The following is a 22,292-nucleotide window of genomic DNA, read 5'->3' as shown; positions in this document are numbered from 1 at the left end:
AGCTTTCTGCAGCCACAGTCCATATAGCTATCACAGGAATCTGTGCCCAGCTCCAGAGGAACATTGTGTCATTCATTCTCCATTCATATGGCTTCAATATATTCAGAAAGAGAAAACTAGAATCAATGGTTTTGTTCTATTTCCCACAGATGTGAGGATATCACCTTCCATTCATAAAAATTAAAACTGCTCATAAGAACAAGGCCATTATCAATCTTTAAAGTATGGGATCTGTGGGATAGGATTTTATTGTACAAAATGTATGGGAGAAGAAAGACTAACAGCTTAAGATCATTGATGAAGGACTATGACGGCATTCAATGGCGGGATTCTCTATGCTCCTGGAAAATGTTTGGAGTACAGAGAGCTGAAAATCTCAGATCAGGATAAGGAAAATTAAATGATGACGACCCTATAGATATCCAATTACACTCATTAATAATTAATGAATACCTCTACTTTTACAGAAATATTTCTCAATGGGAACCAAATATCAAAGCCCAAGTTATACAAAGGGGTACCCTGATGAGAAACAGGATATAGTTAGCTCCTATCATATGAAAATCACTTAGATGTTTGGAAGAGATTTATGTAATCCAGGGCAAAAAATATAATATGGTGGCCAAGGAAATTGTTTTAGTGATTTCATTTGTTGTTTTGGGTAATTGCTCCACTTCCTATCTACATAGTCATGTAAAGGGATTCTGTCAGTAGGAGCAACCCTCTTAAGCTGTCTATATGGACATGCAGATCATTGAAAATTGAATAAAATTATACTTTAATATTTGCGATCCAATGTTTTATTCCAGAGAAATCCACGCTTTAGTTAATATCTAAATGAGCTGTTTAAATCTGTGGTCTGGACACAAATCTCCCCGAGAATCTGCCTCCAGAGCTTATTTTAAATGAAAGGTGGTGTTATAAGTGAGATATGTAGTTCAGGAGAGCAGACTGTCAGTCACACACTGTTAATGCCCCTTTCATTTAAAGTAAGCTGTGGGGAGATCTCAATCCAGCATATAGATCTTAACAGCTTATTTACATGTTAAAGGAATTGTTTAGGTCACTTTATGTGACTGCAGACTTTTGAATCCTCACAGTGCATGAACCACACGCTGTCAGGATTCTCCAGTGCCGGCGTTGAGGGCGATATTCATACTTCCGGCCACATTCCAACTAGATGTGCACGTCCTCGCTCAATTTACTTGTATGAATGCTGTGAGAATTCAAAAGCCTGCAGTCACATAGAGTGACTTCAGACTTTCATCACAAACCTGGACAATTCTTTAAAAAAAATGTGGATTAGATGGGGTCACATGAGCGTATAAAAAAAAAATCAGTCCCATTCTCATCCAAAAAAGTGGGCCAATTTTTTCTCACTTGTCATACGTGTGCTGGCCGTATACAATCAGTTTTTTTACTCAGCAGCTATTAATATTTTATAGGACCATTTTCAGTTTCACATGTTACAGAATTGCAATGTATCCGTAAAAATCGGATGCCATACTGATGGTCCGTATGGCATCTGATTTTTTTCCTCGCACCAATTTCCGATTTCAGTGTCAAATTGCAGAATGCTGTAATTTTTTTCCTCACGCCGAATGTAGCTGAGAAAAAATATGCTTTGGTCCGAGTGAAATCCTTTTTTTTAATCAGATTGCACTCATCCGAGTTATACGCTCGTATGAGCGAGCCCTTACTCTGGTATAAAACATAGGATTGCGGATATCAATGTATCATTTTATACAACTTTCTGTGACCTGCATGCCCATGTAGACAGCTAAGGGGGTTTGATCCAACTGATATATTCCCTTTAATGAATAATTAGATTACAGCCATCATTTCTTTCTACAGGACGTTATTGGAAACATGCAACATTTCTACTTTTCCTAGTTTTAGCAAGGTGGGACAATGAAAAAATGAACTGCAAAGGTAACCTGTTACATGCTATCCTATCTGTGGGAATCATGTTATAAAGCAGGAGGAGCTAAGCAGACTAATATAGAGGTTTGTGAGAAAATATTCAGTATAACTTTACTGGATAAGACACCAGAATCTTCTGCTCTGGATGGTAAGACTCATCAATATAATGAGGACCTATTTGGATTCTTTCAATTGGACTCCTCATTCTTCTTTATATGTCACTAATTAAGACACCACTTGGGCTAGGGCTTATCTTAATACCATGTAACCATTCCCAGCTTACCATCTACCATGCAACTGCTATACCCAGTTCTGACACATAAGTACATGCAAACATTTGTGTAAATCTGTATACCTTAGCCTTCCCCGTGCTTTGTAATATATGTACCAATGCACAGGCCACCTCCTCTTTGCTCTTCACACTTAGCACTGGCTCCAGCACAGCACACAACATCCGGTAGTTGTTGGTCACATATTCTGCAAACTCCTTATACAGCTCCATGGGGAGGATGCTCATAGTTTGGTATCGGGACTTTAGGCGGATGGAGGGACAGCTGCTCTTTCCTTTGTAAGACGTGGGTTGGGAGACTGGGTACCACTGCTCCACAAAATGGCGTCCGCTGATGCTGGCGATGGGCACGTTCACCATGCCCACATAGTTGCTCTTCTCTTTGCGCCTCTTTTTATCTGTGTCCTTATACAGGTGTAGGCGTAGGTTCCGGACAGCCGGCAGGTTGTTAAACTCAAAATGCTCCCCCCAGAAAACGGTCTCACCCCGGGCTTTGCTGGTGGTACGGGCATACAAAATGTCATCCAGGCAGAGCTCGCAGTAATAGCGCTTCTTGGGGGGAAGGTCACGAGCTTCAATTATCCACAACTTGAGGACATTATCCACTCTTCGACTGTTATCCTACAAAGAGGACAGAACAAAAATCTGAGCAAAAAAATAAGAAACACTGGCCAATCGAAAAGAGGTTGAGATAAGATCCAGTCAGGGATTTCACCCTCCCCCTCCTAAACCTTACCCCAACATACTCTACAAGAGCATTTGATGAAGGATGGCCCACGATTATGCATATCTTACACTATTCATATCTAAACATCATACCAGTCTCAGTCCACCTAACCAAAAACTGCATCTATATGGTTTAGTTTTGCCTTTGTTGAGTGTAACTCAAGGGTATAGAGAGGAGAAGCCCTCCATTGGGTAAACACTGAGAACACACAATCAGAGTAATCCATATAGGTTTACATTTTTTTGTATTTCTGGCATTGTGAATGAACCATAATTGTCTTAATAAGTTGACAAAGTCTGCAAGAAACTTACATGTATTTATATCAGGACTTGTGGGCTCCACAGAAGGTGCTATATGACCTGAACAATACCACCATGTCATAACACCAATGTGATAACCATATTATAACAATATAGATCACAATACACAGGATCGAATACAAACATCTTGCAATTTAAAGTCTCATTCAGACTTCAGTTTTTCATGTAGAAGTTCCATCTGTGTTATTCATGGTTAGAACACATACCCATTATTGTTTTTTATTTGGCTATTCACCTATCTTTGGGGGGGTGGAATGGAGAGATCCACAAGAAAACTAAATCAAAGGAGACATGGCCATTTCTTATCCCAGTCAAGGATCAAACTACCCATTCAAATTGGTGGCTTTGTGAAAAGCTTGGACAGCACACTGATGGCATCTTAGTGCTGTTGGTTTTTCATGTTTGTTAGATAGGAGAAGCTCGAGAAACCTCCATCGTTTTTTGTTTGCAGATGAGAAAAAATAATGAAACAATGATGGTAAAAACTGACACACTGACCACTGATGAAAATCTGATCAAAAAATACTGATGAAAACAGGTCCTAAGGAGCACATTCTCCTGATCTTGTCCAATGTCAGAAGCATCACCCACATGGTGCTCTAGAGTAAAGACGACCCAGACCTGAGGATGGTAAGCATACTGAATTGTGATCTGGGCTGGGAATTTGATAATTTAGGCGTCTGGACTGGGGTATGATAATTTAAGGAACTAGCCTGGGGTCTGATATCATGTATAAATCTGATGTAGGATCTGAATCTATTTTGTGGTCTCTTCTAGGGCATGAGGGATGACAATTTTGGGGACTGAGCAATTTATGGGTGTTGTCTGAGGGATTATACCGATCAGATCTGGGGTCAGATTGAATATAGGAACTTGTATAAATTTAAGGATCTGGCCTAGTGTCTGATAATTTGGGTACTTGATCTGAGTTTTGATTTTGAGATTTTAATTTTGGGATTTGAATGAATTTAGGGACCAGAAATAATTTATGGATTTGGTGTCTGAAAATTCCAGGGTCTGGATGCATTTTGTAATCTGGTCTGGAGTCTAAATACATTTAGGTATCTTGTCTGGATCTGACTCAAAGCACCACAACAATTTTTTTTTTATTGCAGCGCTGGAGTGGTGCTATTAATCTAAGGTCCCTGCCTCTAGTCTTATACTTACCAGCCACCATCTTCATCTTTTTTTGGCGCTGCTCTGGTTGGTCTTCAGCATTTTTGTGACCTGTTGGATTGCTCCAGTGTTTGCTGGATTAATCTGGAAGTCGCAACTCAATGTAAGTCTATGAGAGTCAGAACATGGCTCTCATAGACTTCCATTAAGAGCTTGTGACAGTTACCACTGTCTTCTGGTCAGTCAGAAGTTGCGGTCACAAGATGGTGGCATGGGACCAGAGTGGCGCCAGGAAGAGTTGAAGCTGCTGGTATAGTATAACACTAGGGTCAGGGAACTTAGATTAGTCATACCACTCCAGCACTGAAATAAAAAAAACACTGGAGTGATGTTTTAATTTAGTGGCCTGATCTTTCTATAATGAGGGACTAAAACTAGTTGGGTAAGTGTCCTAGTTGTATATTTCTTAACATGTCTTGGCAAGAAATTGTGATTTTACCTTAACTTGGAGCAGGTATATAATTATATTTGAATGGGATGGAAGGCCAAACAAAAAGTTGGACATGTTGCCTAGCCTTTTCTTGTTGTGCCCCTGCCCATGCTGGATGATCTATGATGGTCACTGGTATGCAGTTTTTGTATACATAGTCACTGGAGTGTTTGCGTATCATTGTGTCATTGATATGAACCAGTATATTTCAATCTTTCATAATCCTGAGTGTTAAGATTCCATAATACTATTATCACAAATGTCAGTGGTTCATAACCCGAGAGGCTAGAAAGTCTGTGTTCTATTATTCAGGGGCTAAATGAACATAGAGCCACATGTATTTGTGTTCTATAAATATAGGCCCCTTTTTTTAAGGTGACTATGATCATACAGTTTGATATGAAGTGCCTCACACATCAATGATCTCGTACCTCGTACATGTGTAAGCACCAGGTATACTGGCATTGTATATCTTGCACACAGCTCCTGCCATACATTTACCAGAGCTGATCTTTGTATCTGCTGCATAATTAGAGTTATATACTGTTACTTAGCAACTCCACAGAGCTTTGTGTTAATACCAGAGCTCATGTACTCAGCCTCCATTTGTGAAAAGAAATAAGAAAATTCACTAAGCTGCTCATATGAAGATTTGTTGCATGAGAAAAATGAGAGTCATTTGCACCTGACCCCATACTGTCATCAAAAAAGCACCGCCTCATAGAGCACTACAACCTGACCTATACAACATCTCTCTACAACCTGACCCTATGCAGCGTCTCTACAACCTGACCCTATACAGCATCTCTACATAGCCTGATCCTATAGATTAGGGGTCTCAAACATGTGGCATATGAGACAGATATCTTTTGATAGTGGGGCAGCGAAGCCTACTGAGAAATCCTCATGACAGTAGAAAGGAAGCTGAAGGAGGAATGTGTGGGCGCTCTTTAATGACATCATGCTGGAGCATAGTGTGTCAGAGTGCAGTGTATTGGAGTGGAGGCATTTTTTCCCCAGGCTGCTGGATCACTGGTGGTAGGTTAATATAGAGTATTTTTTAACCCCTTCCAAATATATGCTGTACATAAATGGTGCTGCAGGAGGTGACTTCCCACAAACCACCATAGATATATGGCATGATGATGGCGCCAGCTCACAAGCAGAGCTATCACCAACATCAGGCTGACACGCTGATGCAAAGGCAATATCAGTATTAGCATAACTAATTAGATACTGCTATCAAAATTAACAGCGGTATCTAGATAGTTATTTGAGGCAGAGACTTCTCTCTTTTTTAGCCTATTGGCACCCCAAGACCGCAATGACAGCCTGAGGCCAAGTAATGGCCTTCAAATTGGTCTGTGGCTGTCTCTGTCTCTCTCTGTCTCTATGATGAGGAACATACTTGTGCTTTGGGGTGGGCCTGTGGGCAGATCTTTTCTTGCTAATCTGACCTAGAGCACCAAGATAAGACCCTGCCTACAGTTCCGCCTCGGAGCACAGGCATAACTTAAAACTGCAAACACTGATTACACAAGAACCACAAAACAGATTTCTTCACCTCAGGTATCATTTTAATCAGTGCAACAGCCCCAGTGCAACATGACAATGCCAGAGGTTTACTTAGCAAAATCCTATTGATAGGTTCCCTTTAAATGTGATCAAAAAGTCATGTAGAAAAAAAGATGGTATCACTACAAACATTATCTTGTCCCACAAGGAATGCAACCCATCAACTTAACCCATCTCTACAACCTGATCCTATAAGGCCTCTTTCTACAACCTGACCCTATAAAGCATATCTTCCACCTGGTCCTATACATCATCTCTCTACAGCCTAACACTATACAATATCTCTACAACCTGACCCTATAATAGCATCTCTATACAGCCTGACCCTACATATCTCAATACAAACATACTGTTTTACATCATCTATGCAACCTGACCAGGAAGAGCATGTCTGTACAACCTGACCCTACACAACATCTCTACAACCTGACCCTGTACAGTCTCTCTACAATATGACCCTATATAACATCTCTCTATAACTTGACTTTATACTGTATCTAAAAACCTGACCATACACAGCACCTCTCTATAACCTGATCCTATATAGCATCTACAAGTGCTTCTCACTAAATTAGAATATCATCAAAGAGTTAATTTATTTCAGTTCTTCAATACAAAAAGTGAAACTCATGTTATATAGAGTCATTACAAACAGTGATCTATTTCAAGTGTTTATTTCTGTTAATGTTGATGATTATGGTTTACAGTCAATGAAAACACAAAAGTCATTATCTCAGTAAATTAGAATAATTAACAAAAAACACCTGCAAAGGCTTCCGATGCGTTTATAAAGGTCCCTTAGTCTGTTTCAGTAGGCGCCACAATCATGGAGAAGACTGCTGACTTGACAGATGTCCAGAAGGCAGTCATTGACACACTCCACAAGGAGGGTAAGCCACAAAAGGTCATTGCTAAAGAAGCTGGCTGTTCACAGAGTGCTGTATCCAAGCATATTAATGGAAAGTTGAGTGGAAGGAAAAAGCGTGGTAGAAAAAGGTGCACAAGCAACCGGGATAACCGCAGCCTTGAAAGGATTAAGAAAAGGTCATTTAAAAATTTGGGGGAGTTTCACAGGGAGTGGACTGCTGCTGGAGTCATTGCTTCAAGAGCCACCAGACACAGGCGTATCCAGGACATGGGCTACAAGTGTCACATTCCTTGTGTCAAGCCACTCATGACCGATAGACAACGCCAGAAGCGTCTTACCTGGGCCAAGGAGAAAAAGACCTGGACTGTTGATCAGTGGTCCAAGGCGTTGTTTTCAGATGAAAGTATATTTTGCATTTCATTTGTAAGTCAAGGTCCCAGAATCTGAAGGAATAGTGGAGAGGCCACAATCCAAGCTGCTTGAGGTGTGGTGTGAAGTCTCCACAATCAGTGATGGTTTGGGGAGCCATGTCATCTGCTAGTGTAGGTCCAGTGTGTTTTATCAAGACCAAAGTCAGCGCAGCCGTCTACCAGGAAACTTTAGAGCGCTTTATGCTTCCCTCTGCCGACAAGCTTTTTGGAGATGGAAATTTCATTCTCCAGCAACACTTGACACCTGTCCACACTGCCAAAAGTACCAATACCTGGTTTAAAAATAACAGTATCACTGTGCTTGATTGGCCAGTAAACTCGCCTGACCTTAACCCCATAGAGAATCTATGGGGTATTGTCAAGAGGAAGAGGAGAGACACCAGACCCAACAATGCAGACGAGCTGAAGGTTGTTATCAAAGCAACCCGGGCTTCTATAACACCTCAGCAGTGCCACAGGCTGATTGCCTTCATGCCACTCTGCATTGATGCAAAGGGATAATGACTTTTGTGTTTTCATTGGCTGTAAGCCATCAACATTAACATAAATAAACACTTGAAATAGATCACCATGTTTGTAATGACTCTATATAATATATGAGTTTCACTTTTTTCACTTTCTGACCAAATACAGTGCTGCTCACCATTATTGGCACCCCTTCATTTTTTTCATAGACTGTACCATATCTTCAGAAATAAATGGAATATACCAAAGTTACATCCTCAGGATTTTTTAATTAGTGGTCCAAAGTAATACAACAATAAAACATTGTTTTTCAACTTCCATGTTGCATTTTCAAAGAAGAAACCGAATAAACAGCATGTGCAGCAACAAAGGCACCCATAATTAATACTTGGTTGCACACCCTTTGGCATTGATGACAGCCTCCAAACGATTTTTTTCATCATCTATAAGCTTCTTGCACTTATCAGCTGGAATTTTCTCCCACGCTTCCTTTGCAGTTTGTTCAAGGTCTTGAATGTTTGCATGGTTCTTTTTCCCAATGGCAGATTTCAGCTTACCCCAAAGATTTTCAATTGGATTGAGGTCAGGACTCATTGTTGGCCATTTTAAAACAGTCCATTTTTTCTTTTTCAACCATTCCTGTGTACTTTTGGATGTGTGGTTTGGGTCATTGTCTTGCTAGAGGACCGATGATCTTCGACTCAAAGTTTTCTTACACTGGGTAGGACATTTCGCTCTAAAATTTCTTGATAATTCTCTGATTTCATGATTCCTGTGATACGGTCAAGCCCTCCAGTACTAGACGTGGGAAAGAAACCCCACAACATTAAGGATCCTCCACCATGCTTAACTGTTGGTAAGGTGTTTTTTTCTTTATAAGCTTCATTGCGCTGTCTGTAAACAAACTGTTGCTTTTCATTGCCAAAAAGCTCTATTTTTGTTTCATCTGTCCACAGAACATTTTCCCAGGATTGTTGTTTGTCAAGGTACTCTTTGGCAAAGATCAATCGTTCCTTTTTATGTCTTTTCTTCAGCATTGATTTCTTCCTTGGCCTTCGCCCATAAAGCTCTGCTTGGTTTAGTGCGTGGCGTATGGTACTTGTTGAAACCATGACCCCAAACTGTTCCAGGTTGGCCTTCAGGTCTCTGGATGTTTGATGTGTTTTTTCCACCATTCGCACCAACCTTCGAAGACATCTCTAGTCAATTTTCCTCTTTCCCCCACCTCCAGGGAGGTTGTTGACGGTTCCATGCTTGGCAAACTTCTTAATAACATTGCGCACTGTTGAAACTGGGATACCAACGTCTTTGGAGATGGCCTTATAGCCTTTGAAAGTCTTGTGTTTGCTAATAGCAGTTCTGATGTCTTCAGACAGCTCCTTTGTCCTCACCATTGTGACAAAAGGAACAGGGCCTACCATGCGGCTTTTTAAAACAGTGAAGTCATCATTCATTGGCTAATTCATGTCACATGGGCACCGACAGTTAATCACAGGAGAATCTCTTTTGTAATTTACCACAGGCGAGTCAAAATGTGTTTCCATACTAAATTAATGTAAAGGGTGCCAATACCAGTTACACAGAAAGCTTTAGGTTTTTCTATTTTTCCCTCCCATTGTTTTTGGTTTTAAATTATTGGACATTAGACCAGTGGAAATCTGTGCTTTGGTCTGATGAGTCCAAATTTGAGATCTTTGGTTCCAACCACCGTGTCTTTGTGCGACGCAGAAAAGGTGAACGGATGGACTCTACATGCCTGGTTCCCACCGTGAAGCATGGAGGAGGACGTGTGATGGTGTGGGGGTGCTTTGCTGGTGACACTGTTGGGGATTTATTCAAAATTGAAGGCATACTGAACCAGCATGGCTACCACAGCATCTTGCAGCGGCATGCTATTCCATCCGGTTTGCGTTTAGTTGGACCATCATTTATTTTTCAACAGGACAATGACCCCAAACACACCTCCAGGCTGTGTAAGGGCTATTTGACCAAGAAGAAGAGTGATGGGGTGCTACGCCAGATGACCTGGCCTCCACAGTCACCAGACCTGAACCCAATCGAGATGGTTTGGGGTGAGCTGGACCGCAGAGTGAAGGCAAAAGGGCCAACAAGTGCTAAGCATCTCTGGGAACTCCTTCAAGATTGTTGGAAGACCATTTCCGGTGACTACCTCTTGAAGCTCATCAAGAGAATGCCAAAAGTGTGCAAAGCAGTCATCAAAGCAAAAGGTGGCTACTTTGAAGAACCTAGAATATAAGACATATTTTCAGTTGTTTCACACTTTTTTGTTAAGTATATAATTCCACATGTGTTAATTCATGGTTTTGATGCCTTCAATGTGAATGTACAATTTTCATAGTCACGAAAATACATAAAAATCTTTAAATGAGAAGGTGTGTCCAAACTTTTGGTCTGTACTGTATTACCATGACATAGTGACCGAATATTACAATACTGATCATTAATAAAAAAACAATACTAATATTACCATAAGTGCCAATATACACAGGAGCTCTGTATATAGTGTCAGTGTACAGGTAATACAGGGATCACCGGTGACATTATACACAGGACCTCTGTATATAGTGTACAGGTAATACAGTGAACACCAGTGATATTATACACAGGAGCTCTGTATATTGTGTATAGTGTAGTTGTACAGGTAACACACTGACTCACCAGTGACGTCTCTAGTAGAAGTCCTTCATCTTTGATTTTCTTTTTCATTCAGCGTAGACCGCCATCACTTCTTCCAGCTAGGACTTGTCTCTGCATGAAATAACAGTTATCTAGAACACCGCTTCCAGAGCACATTCACCACTTTTTCCCCCTCTCAGCTGAATACAGACGTGCACCCACCATTAATATATCATTAGTTATTATGCACCCCACCATTCCAAATATAAATTGTAATCCACCACTGCGCCCTCACTAACTGTAAATAGCCACTTTTCCCCACCTAATATATAAATTAGTTAGCACCCATACTCTTTTCACCAATTCAGTCACACTCTGTACTTCATCATTTGCAGTCCCCCTTCACGTCATAATTTGCAGTCCCCCCTCACGTCATCATTTGGAGACCCCTCTCACTTCATTATTTGCAGTCCCTCGTCCCCCCACTCCATCATTTGCAGTCCCTTGTTCCACCCCTTACTCCATCATTTGAAGTTCCTTGTCCCCCTTTCACTCCATCATTAGCAGTTTCTTGTCCCCCCTCACTCCATCATTTGCAGCCCCCCCTTACACCATCATCTGCAGCCCCCCTCACTCCATAATTTGCAGCCCCCTCCATGATTTGCAGCTTCCTCTCACTCCATAATTTGCAGCCCCCTCCCCTCACTTCATCATTTGCAGTTCCTCACCCCTCCACTCCATAATTTGCAGCCCCCTCTCCATAATTTACAGCCCCCCTCACTCCATGACTTGCAGCCCCCCCTTACTCCATGACTTGCAGCCCCCCCACTCCATGACTTGCAGCTCCCCGCTCCATGACTTTCAGCCCCCCGCTCCATGACTTTCAGTCCCCCGCTCCATGACTTGCAGCCCCCCCGCTCCATGACTTGCAGCCCCCCCACTTCATAACTTCAGCCCCCCCTCACTCCATGACTTTCAGCCCCCCTCACTCCATGACTTTCAGCACCCCTCACTCCATGACTTTTAGCCCCCCACTCCATGACTTGCAGCCCCCACTCACTCCATAATTTGCAGCCCCTCTGCCCCTCCTCACTCCATAATTTGTAGACCCTCACTCCATAATTTGCAGCCCCCCCTCACACTATGACTTGCAGCCCCCTGCTCCATGACTTGCAGCCCCCCCACTCCATGACTTGCAGCCCCCCTCACTCCATAATTTGCAGCCCCCCCCACTCCATAATTTGCAACCCTCCCAACTCCACAATTTGCAGCCCCTCCTCACTCCATAATTGTAAGCCCCCCTCACTCCATGACTTGCAGCCCCCCTCACTCCATGACTTGCAGGCCCCCACTCCACGACTTGCAGCCCCCCCACTCCATGACTTGCAGCCCCCCTCACTCCATGACTTGCAGCCCCCCACTCCATGACTTGCAGCCCCCCCACTACATGACTTGCAGCCCCCCCTCACTCCATCATTTTCAGCCCCCATCACTCCATGACTTGCAGCCCCCCTCACTCCATGACTTGCAGGCCCCCACTCCATGACTTGCAGCCCCCCTCTCTCCATGACTTGCAGCCCCCCTCACTCCATGACTTGCAGGCCCCCACTCCATGACTTGCAACCCCCCCCACTCCATGACTTGCAGCCCCCCTCACTCCATGACTTGCAGCCCCCCACTCCATGACTTGCAGCCCCTCCTCACTCAATAATTTGCAGCCCCCCTCACTCCATGACATGCAGCCCCCCTCACTCCATGACTTGCAGCCCCCCACTCCATGACTTGCAGCACCCCCTCACTCCATAATTTGCAGCCCCCCTCACTCCATGACTTTCAGCCCCCTCTCACTCCATGACTTGCAACCCCCACTCCATGACTTGCAGCCCCCCACTTCATGACTTGCAGACCTCCCACTCCATGACTTGCAGCCCCTCCACTCCATGACTTTCAGCCCCCCTCACTCCATGACTTGCAGCCCCCCCTCACTCCATGACTTGCAGCCCCCCACTCCATGACTTGCAGCCCCCCTCACTTCATAATTTGCAGCCCCCTCACTCCATGACTTGCAGCCCCCCCACTCCATGACTTGCAGCCCCCCCACTCCATGACTTGCAGCCACTCCATGACTTGCAGCCTATTTTCACTCCATGACTTGCAGCCCCCCTCACTCCATAATTTGCAACCCCCCTCACTCCATAATTTGCAACCCCCCCACTCCATAATTTGCAACCCCCCCACTCCATAATTTGCAGCCCCTCCTCACTCCATAATTTGCAGCCCCCCTCACTCCATGACTTGCAGGCCCCCACTCCATGACTTGCAGCCCCCCTCACTCCATGACTTTCAGACCCCTCTCACTCCATGACTTGCAGCCCCCCCGCTCCATGACTTGCAGCCCCCACTCCATGACTTGCAGCCCCCCCACTTCATGACTTGCAGACCTCCCACTCCATGACTTGTAGCCCGCCTCACTCCATGACTTTCAGCCCCCCCACTCCATAACTTGCAGCCCCCCCTCGCTCCATGACTTGCAGCCCCCCACTGCATGACTTGCAGCCCCCCTCACTCCATAATTTTCAGCCCCCTCCATGACTTGCAGCCCCTCCTCACTCAATAATTTGCAGCCCCCCTCACTCCATGACATGCAGCCCCCCTCACTCCATGACTTGCAGCCCCCCACTCCATGACTTGCAGCACCCCCTCACTCCATAATTTGCAGCCCCCCTCACTCCATGACTTTCAGCCCCCTCTCACTCCATGACTTGCAACCCCCACTCCATGACTTGCAGCCCCCCACTTCATGACTTGCAGACCTCCCACTCCATGACTTGCAGCCCCTCCACTCCATGACTTTCAGCCCCCCTCACTCCATGACTTGCAGCCCCCCCTCACTCCATGACTTGCAGCCCCCCACTCCATGACTTGCAGCCCCCCCACTCCATGACTTGCAGCCCCCCCACTCCATGACTTGCAGCCACTCCATGACTTGCAGCCTATTTTCACTCCATGACTTGCAGCCCCCCTCACTCCATAATTTGCAACCCCCCTCACTCCATAATTTGCAACCCCCCCACTCCATAATTTGCAACCCCCCCACTCCATAATTTGCAGCCCCTCCTCACTCCATAATTTGCAGCCCCCCTCACTCCATGACTTGCAGGCCCCCACTCCATGACTTGCAGCCCCCCTCACTCCATGACTTTCAGACCCCTCTCACTCCATGACTTGCAGCCCCCCCGCTCCATGACTTGCAGCCCCCACTCCATGACTTGCAGCCCCCCCACTTCATGACTTGCAGACCTCCCACTCCATGACTTGTAGCCCGCCTCACTCCATGACTTTCAGCCCCCCCACTCCATAACTTGCAGCCCCCCCTCGCTCCATGACTTGCAGCCCCCCACTGCATGACTTGCAGCCCCCCTCACTCCATAATTTTCAGCCCCCTCCATGACTTGCAGCCCCACCACTCCATGACTTGCAGCTACTCCATGACTTGCAGCCCCTTTTCACTCCATAATTTGCAGCCCCCCTCACTCCATAATTTGCAGCCCCCCTCACTCCATGACTTGCAGCCCCCCCACTCCATGACTTGCAGCCCCCCCGCTCCATGACTTGCAGCCCCCTTTCACTCCATGACTTGCAGCCCCCTTTCACTCCATGACTTGCAGCCCTCCCTCACTCCATAATTTGCAGCCCCCCTCACTCCATGACTTGCAGCCCCCCTCACTCCATGACTTGCAGCCCCCCTCACTCCATAATTTTCAGACCCCCCTCACTCCATAATTTGCAGCCCCCCTCACTCCATAATTTGCAGCCCCCCTCACTCCATGACTTGCAGCCCCCACTCCATGACTTGCAGCCCCTCCACTCCATGACTTTCAGCCCCCCCCTCACTCCATGACTTTCAGCCCCCCCATCACTCCATGACTTTCAGCCCCCCTCACTCCATGACTTGCAGCCCCCCTCACTCCATAATTTGCAGCCCCTCACTCACTCCATGACTTGCAGCCCCCCTCACACCATGACTTGCAGCCCCCTTTCACTCCATGACTTGCAGCCCCCGCTCCATGACTTGCAGCCCCCCGCTCCATGACTTGCAGCTCCCTTTCACTCCATGACTTGCAGCCCCCTTTCACTCCATGACTTGCAGCCCTCCCTCACTCCATAATTTGCAGGCCCCCTCACTCCATGACTTGCAGCCCCCCTCACTCCATAATTTGCAGCCCCCCTCACTCCATAATTTGCAGCCCCCCTCACTCCATGACTTGCAGCCCCCCTCACTCCATGACTTGCAGCCCCCTTTCACTCCATGACTTGCAGCCCCATTTCACTCCATGACTTGCAGCCCTCCCTTGCTCCATAATTTACAGCCCCCCCGCTCCATGACTTGCAGCACCCACTCCATGACTTGCAGCCCCTCCACGACTTTCAGCCCCCCTCACTCCATGACTTTCAGCCCCATCACTCCATGACTTTAAGCCCCCCTCACTCCATGACTTTAAGCCCCCCCTCACTCCATGACTTGCAGCCCCCCTTACTCCATGACTTGCAGCCCCCCTCACTCCATAATTTTCAGCCCCCCACTTACTCCATGACTTGCAGCCCCCCTCACACCATGACTTGCAGCCCCCCACTCCATGACTTGCAGCCCCCCCTCACTCCATGACTTGCAGCCCCCCCTCACTCCATGACTTGCAGCCCCCCCTCACTCCATGACTTGCAGCCCCCACTCCATGACTTTCAGCCCCCCTCACTCCATGACTTTCAGCCCCCCTCACTCCATGACTTTCAGCCCCCCCATCACTCCATGACTTTAAGCCCCCCTCTCTCCATGACTTGCAGCCCCCCTCACTCCATAATTTGCAGCCCCCCTCACTCCATAATTTGCAGCCCCCCCTTACACCATGACTTGCAGCCCCCCTCACTCCATAATTTGCAGCCCCCCCTTACACCATGACTTGCAGCCCCCCGCTCCATGACTTGCAGCCCCCCACTCCATGACTTGCAGCCCTCCCTCACTCCATAATTTGCAGCCCCCCTCACTCCATGACTTGCAGCCCCCCCTCACTCCATAATTTGCAGCCCCTCCTCACTCCATAATTTGCAGCCCCTCCTCACTCCATAATTTGCAGCCCCTCCTCACACCATGACTTGCAGCTTCCCTGCTCCATGACTTGCAGCCCCCCCACTCCATGACTTGCAACCCCCCCACTCCATGACTTGCAGCCCCTTCTCACTCCATGACTTGCAGCCCCCCCGCTCCATGACTTGCAGCCCCCCTTACTCCATGACTTGTAGCCCCCCTCACTCCATGACTTGCAGCCCCCCTCACTCCATGACTTGCAGCCCCCCTCACTCCATGACTTGCAGCCCCCTCACTCCATGACTTGCAGCCCCCTCACTACATGACTTGCAGCCCCCCTCACTCCATGACTTGCAGCCCCCCTCACTCCATGACTTGCAGCCCCCTTTCACTCCATGACTTGCAGCCCCCTTTCACTCCATGACTTGCAGCCCTCCCTCACTCCATAATTTGCAGCCCCCCTCACTTCATGACTTGCAGCCCCCCTCACTCCATAATTTGCAGCCCCCCCTCACTCCATAATTTGCAGCCCACCCTCACACCATGACTTGCAGCTTCCCTGCTCCATGACTTGCAGCCCCCCACTCCATGACTTGCAGCTCCCCTTACTCCATGACTTGCAGCCCCCCCGCTCCATGACTTGCAGCCCTCCCTCACTCCATAATTTGCAGCCCCCCTCACTCCATAATTTGCGGCCCCCCCTCACTCCATAATTTGCAGCCCCCCTCACTCCATGACTTGCAGCCCCCTTTCACTCCATGACTTTCAGCCCCCCTTCACTCCATGACTTGCAGCCCCCCGCTCCATGACTTGCAGCCCCCCTTACTCCATGACTTGTAGCCCCCCTCACTCCATGACTTGCAGCCCCCCTCACTCCATGACTTGCAGCCCCCCTCACTCCATGACTTGCAGCCCCCCCGCTCCATGACTTGCAGCCCCCTTTCACTCCATGACTTGCAGCCCTCCCTCACTCCATAATTTGCAGCCCCCCCTCCATGACATGCAGCCCCCCTCACTCCATAATTTGCGGCCCCCCCTCACTCCATAATTTGCAGCCCCCCCTCACTCCATAATTTGCAGCCCCCCTCACTCCATGACTTGCAGCCCCTTTCACTCCATGACTTTCAGCCCCCTTTCACTCCATGACTTTCAGCCCTCCCTTGCTCCATAATTTGCAGCCCCCCCGCTCCATGACTTGCAGCCCCCACTCCATGACTTTCAGCCCCCCTCACTCCATGACTTTCAGCCCACCCATCACTCCATGACTTTAAGCCCCCCTCACTCCATGACTTGCAGCCCCCCTTACTCAATGACTTGCAGCCCCCGTCACTCCATAATTTGCAGCCCCCCACTCACTCCATGACTTGCAGCCCCCCTCACACCATGACTTGCAGCCCCACGCTCCATGACTTGCAGCCCCCCACTCCATGACTTGCAGCCCCCCTCACTCCATAATTTGCAGCCCCCCTCACTCCATGACTAGCAGCCCCCCTCACTCCATAATTTGCAGCCCCTCCTCACTCCATAATTTGCAGTCCCTCCTCACTCCATAATTTGCAGCCCCCCCTCACACCATGACTTGCAGCTTCCCTGCTCCATGACTTGCAGCCCCCCCACTCCATGACTTGCAACCCCCCACTCCATGACTTGCAGCCCCCCTCACTCCATAATTTGCAGCCCCCCTCACTCCATGACTAGCAGCCCCCCTCACTCCATAATTTGCAGCCCCTCCTCACTCCATAATTTGCAGCCCCTCCTCACTCCATAATTTGAAGCCCCCCTCACACCATGACTTGCAGCTTCCCTGCTCCATGACTTGCAGCCCCCCCACTCCATGACTTGCAACCCCCCCACTCCATGACTTGCAGCCCCCTCTCACTCCATGACTTGCAGCCCCCCTCACTCCATGACTTGCAGCCCCCCTCACTCCATGACTTGCAGCCCCCCGCTCCATGACTTGCAGCCCCCCTCACTCCATGACTTGCAGCCCCCCCACTTCATGACTTACAGCCCCCCTCACTCCATGACTTGCAGCCCCCCACTTCATGTCTTGCAGCCCCCCCTCACTCCATGACTAGCAGTCCCCCTCCCTCACCTATTTAATTAATTTAAGAAAAAATAATACTTACCATAACCTGCAGGTGCAGCTCGGCTTCTGCTGTCCTGGCAATGCTCTAGGTGCTTTCCCGGAGCTCCGCAACCACTCAGCTCCAGCTCCCTCATACTTCTCCAGACTTCTGGTCAGGTGACGGCGCGTACGTGATGACGTCATCGCGCATGCACCGTCACCTGACCAGAAGTCAGGAGAAGTATGAAGGAGCTGCGAGCTCTGGGAAAGCACACAGCGCCGAAATGTGCGCCACCAAAGGCGGCGTCCTGGCGCTTGCCACATTCTTACACCATGGGGCCCAATGAGCAGAAGCACAAGAGGGGGGCCCTGACAGGACCCGGGGTCTCCCCTCTGTACTGCTGCTCACTGGGCCTACATGGGTGTACCTGGTCAATGACCTGAAGAGAGCTGGGAAAACAGTCTCAAACATTACCGTTAGTAACACACTACGTCGTCATGGATTAAAATCCTGCAGGGCACACAAGGTCCCCCAGCTCATGTCCAGGCCCATTTGAAGTTTGCCTATGACTATCTGGATGATCCAGAGGAGTCATGGGAGGTCATGTAGTCAGATGAGACCAAAATAGAACTTTTTGGTATCAACTCCACTTGCCGTGTTTGGAGGAAGAGAAACCCCAAGAACACTGTCCCAATTGTGAAGCATGAGAAAACATCTTACTTTGGGGATGCTTTTCTGCAAAGGGGACAGGACAACTGCACGATATTGAAGGAAGGATTGATGAGGTCATGTATCGTGAGATTTTGGCCAACAACTTCCTTCCCTTAGTAATAGCATTGAAGATAGGTTATGGCTGGGTCTTCCAGCATGACAATGAACTGAAACACACAGCCACAGCAACTAAGGAGTGACTCTGGAAGAAGTATTTCAACATTTCAAGGTCCTGGAGTGGCCTAGCCAGTCTCCAGACCTGAACCCAATACAAAATCTTTGGAAGGGGCTGAAAAGCAATGTTGCCCAGTGACAGCCCCGAAACCTGAAAGATCTAGAGATCCGTATGGAGGAGTGGGCAAAAATCCCGGCTGCAGAGTGTGCAAGCTTGGTTAAGAACTACAGGAAATATCTGACCTCTGTAATTGTAAACAAAGCTTTCGGTACCAAATATTAAGTTCTGTTTTTCTATTGTATCAAATACTTATTTCATGCAATAAAATGCAAATGAATTATGTAAAAATCATACAATGTGATTTTATGGATTATTTTTTCTAGATTCTGTCTGTCACAGTTGAAGTGTACCTACGATAAAAAATTACAGACCTCTCCATTCTTTGTAGGTGGGAAAACGTGCAAATTCGGCAGTGTATCAAATACTTATTTTCATCTCTATACAACCTGATCCCATACATCATCCTATGCAGCCTAACCCTATACATCATCTCTATGCAGCCTGAGTAGCTACAGCATACCTATACAACCTGACCCTATTGATCATCTCTCCAACCTATAACCCTATATAGCATCTCTTCACAAGCTGACCCTACACAGCATCTTTATACAACCCGACCAAATACAGCATCTCTCTACAACCCAACACAGCATTTCTATAACCTGACCTTATATAATATATCTTTTTACCTGACCTTATAAGTTTTACTTCAACCTAACTCTACAACCTAATCCTGTATGTCTCTCTACAACCCGACCCTACACAGCATCTTTACGACCTCACCCTACACAGTATCTCTATAACCTGATCCTATAGAGCATCTCTACAACCTGACCTCATCCACATCACTCTGTAACCTGATCCTTTACAGTATCTCTACACAACCTGAATCTACACAGCATCTCTACCTTATCCTACACAGCATCTCTACAGTATCTGATCCTATACATGATATATATAAAACCTGACACTATACAGCATCTCTACTACCTGATCCTATACAACATCTCTATACACCCTGACCCTATACTGCATCTTTTCACAAGCTAACCCTTTTCCACATCTCTACAACCTGACCCAATATAGCATCTTGCTACAACCTGACCCTATACATCACCTTTGTACAACCTGATCTTAAACAGTCCATCTGTGAAACTTGATCCTATACAGCATCTCTACAACTTAACCCCAATAAAACATCGTTCTACAACCTAAACCTATACAGCATCTTTACTGCCTTACTCTATTCTGCATATCCACAACCAGATCCTATAGGACGTCTCTATACATCCCTCTATAAGCTGACCGTACACAGCATCTCTCTACAAACTGGACCTTTACAGCATCTCTACAATCTGATCTAATATAACATCGCTATACAACCCGACCCTATGCAGCATCTCTCTACAGCCTAAGCTTATACAGCATCTCAACAACTTGACCCATTATAGTATCTCTCTACAACCTGACTCTATATAACATTTCCCTACAATAAACTGGTCTCCTGGGTATTACAACCCAGAAAGAACTGGGTGGTGCAACAAATCCATATACAACAGTTTTAAAAAAAAAAAATTATTTAAATTCATTAAAATATACAAACATAAAAAAGTAAAGTTACTCAAAACAAGAGAACATGAACTGATCCAGGTAAGTTACAGACAATAATTTGAGATTTTACTATAAGGATGACAGCAATTGTAACATACATGTACATACAATTGTAACATACATGTATATTGAAGTCTGTATCAACAAAGAATCAACTATGGTGTATCAAGTAAAAAAATGAAATAGTGGCACAGTGTCCAAGGTAAAGTAACCTCATTAACAGGAGATGCAGAAGATAAACAGAATAGTAAATGCTACAGAACTTGTCCAGTACTTTTTATTAGCGCCAGCTATAGCGCCGCTCACAGGCAAGAACAACCAAAGATATTTGCAAAAACACTTGTGGGCACAGGGTGAATACATTGGGAAGATAATAAAAAGTACTGGACAACTCCTTTAATGTGTCATATTAAATAAGAGCAGAGTATAAGACATACCAAATAGCTGTCAGCCTTGATCACATGACCCCATGACCCCTACATCTCCCTGCAACTGACCCTATAAAGGATCTCTAACTAACCTGACGCTAAACAGCATCATTAAACAACCTGACCCTATAAAATATTTCTCTACAACCTGACCCTATACAGCATCTCTACAGGCTGACCTTATGCAGTGCCTACAGTAGTGTTCAAAATAATAGCAGTCCAATATGACTAACCAGATCAATCACTGTTTTTGGTATAAACTATATTACCACATGTAAAACAATTTACCAGTTGGTGCAGTAGATTCTAAGAAAACCAACATACTCAGCATTCATGATCTGCATGTTTTTGAGTCTATGTATTTGAATAATTAATTGAAAGGGGGTGTGTTTAAAATAATAGAAGTGTGGAGTTCAATTAGTGAGGTCAGTCATTCTGTGAAGAAACAGGTGTAAATCAGTGGCCCTTATTTAAGGGTGAAGCCAGTACATGTTGTATATGCATTTCTCCTTGAAAGTCTGAGAAATATGGGTCGTTCGAGACACTGTTCAGAACAACACTGTACTTTGATTAAAAAGTTGATAGGAGAGGGTAAAACTTATAAAGAAGTGCAGACAATGATAGACTGTCCAGCTAAAATGATCTCCAATGCTTTAAAATGGAAAGCAAAACCAGAGAGACGTGGAAGAAAACGGAAGACTACCATTCAAATAGATCAAAGAATAGCCAGAATGGCAAAGGCTCAGCCAATGATCAGACCCAGGATGATCAAAGACAGTCTCAAGTTACCTGTGACTACTGTGTCAGTTACAAGACCCTGTGTGAAGCTAATCTCTTAGCAAGAAGTCCCTGAAAAGTCCCACTGTTAAAAAAAAGACATGTACTGACGAGGAGACAATTTGCCAAAGAACATCAACTAGCCTAATGAAAAATTGAGAAACATTTTGTGGACTGATGAAAGTAAAATTGTTCTTTTTTTGGCCCATTGGCCGCAGTTTGTCAGATGACCTCCATACTCTGCATTCAGCCACAGTGCACTCTGAACACAGTGAAGCATGGTGGTGCAAGCATCATGATATGGACATGTTTCTCTTACTATGGTGCTGGACCTATTTACCGCATACCAGGAATCATAGACCAGATTGAATATATTAAAATACTTGAAGAGCTCATACACTGCCTTACGCTGAAGAGGATAGGCCCTTGAAATGAGTGTTTCAACAGGACAACGATCCTAAACACATCAGTAAACAAGCAAAATCTTGGTTCCAGTCCAATAAAATTGAGGTTATGGAGTGGCCAGCCCAATCCCCG

General features: G+C 46.1%; 1 protein-coding gene across 18 annotated transcripts in view; it reads right to left on the bottom strand.

The window, feature by feature from the left end:
• Positions 1 to 22,292, bottom strand: part of SYNGAP1 (synaptic Ras GTPase activating protein 1) — a 389,983-nt gene that overhangs the window by 53,668 nt on the left and 314,023 nt on the right. For all 18 annotated transcript variants that reach the window (XR_012247524.1, XM_073642002.1, XM_073642010.1 and 15 more), the window contains one exon: positions 2,279 to 2,833. Coding sequence is in view for 17 of the 18 variants with exons in the window: in XM_073642002.1 (XP_073498103.1) it covers positions 2,279 to 2,833 (555 nt within the window). In the remaining variant the exon portion in view is untranslated. The remainder of the gene's footprint in view (positions 1 to 2,278; positions 2,834 to 22,292) is intronic.

Source organism: Phyllobates terribilis, unplaced genomic scaffold (genome assembly GCF_046119375.1).
Source record: "Phyllobates terribilis strain yellow unplaced genomic scaffold, ASM4611937v1 Scaffold_7__3_contigs__length_470593459, whole genome shotgun sequence".
Lineage (NCBI taxonomy): Eukaryota > Metazoa > Chordata > Amphibia > Anura > Dendrobatidae > Phyllobates > Phyllobates terribilis.
Note: the sequence above shows the minus strand (reverse complement) of the source record. Positions and strands in the feature narration are given on the sequence as shown.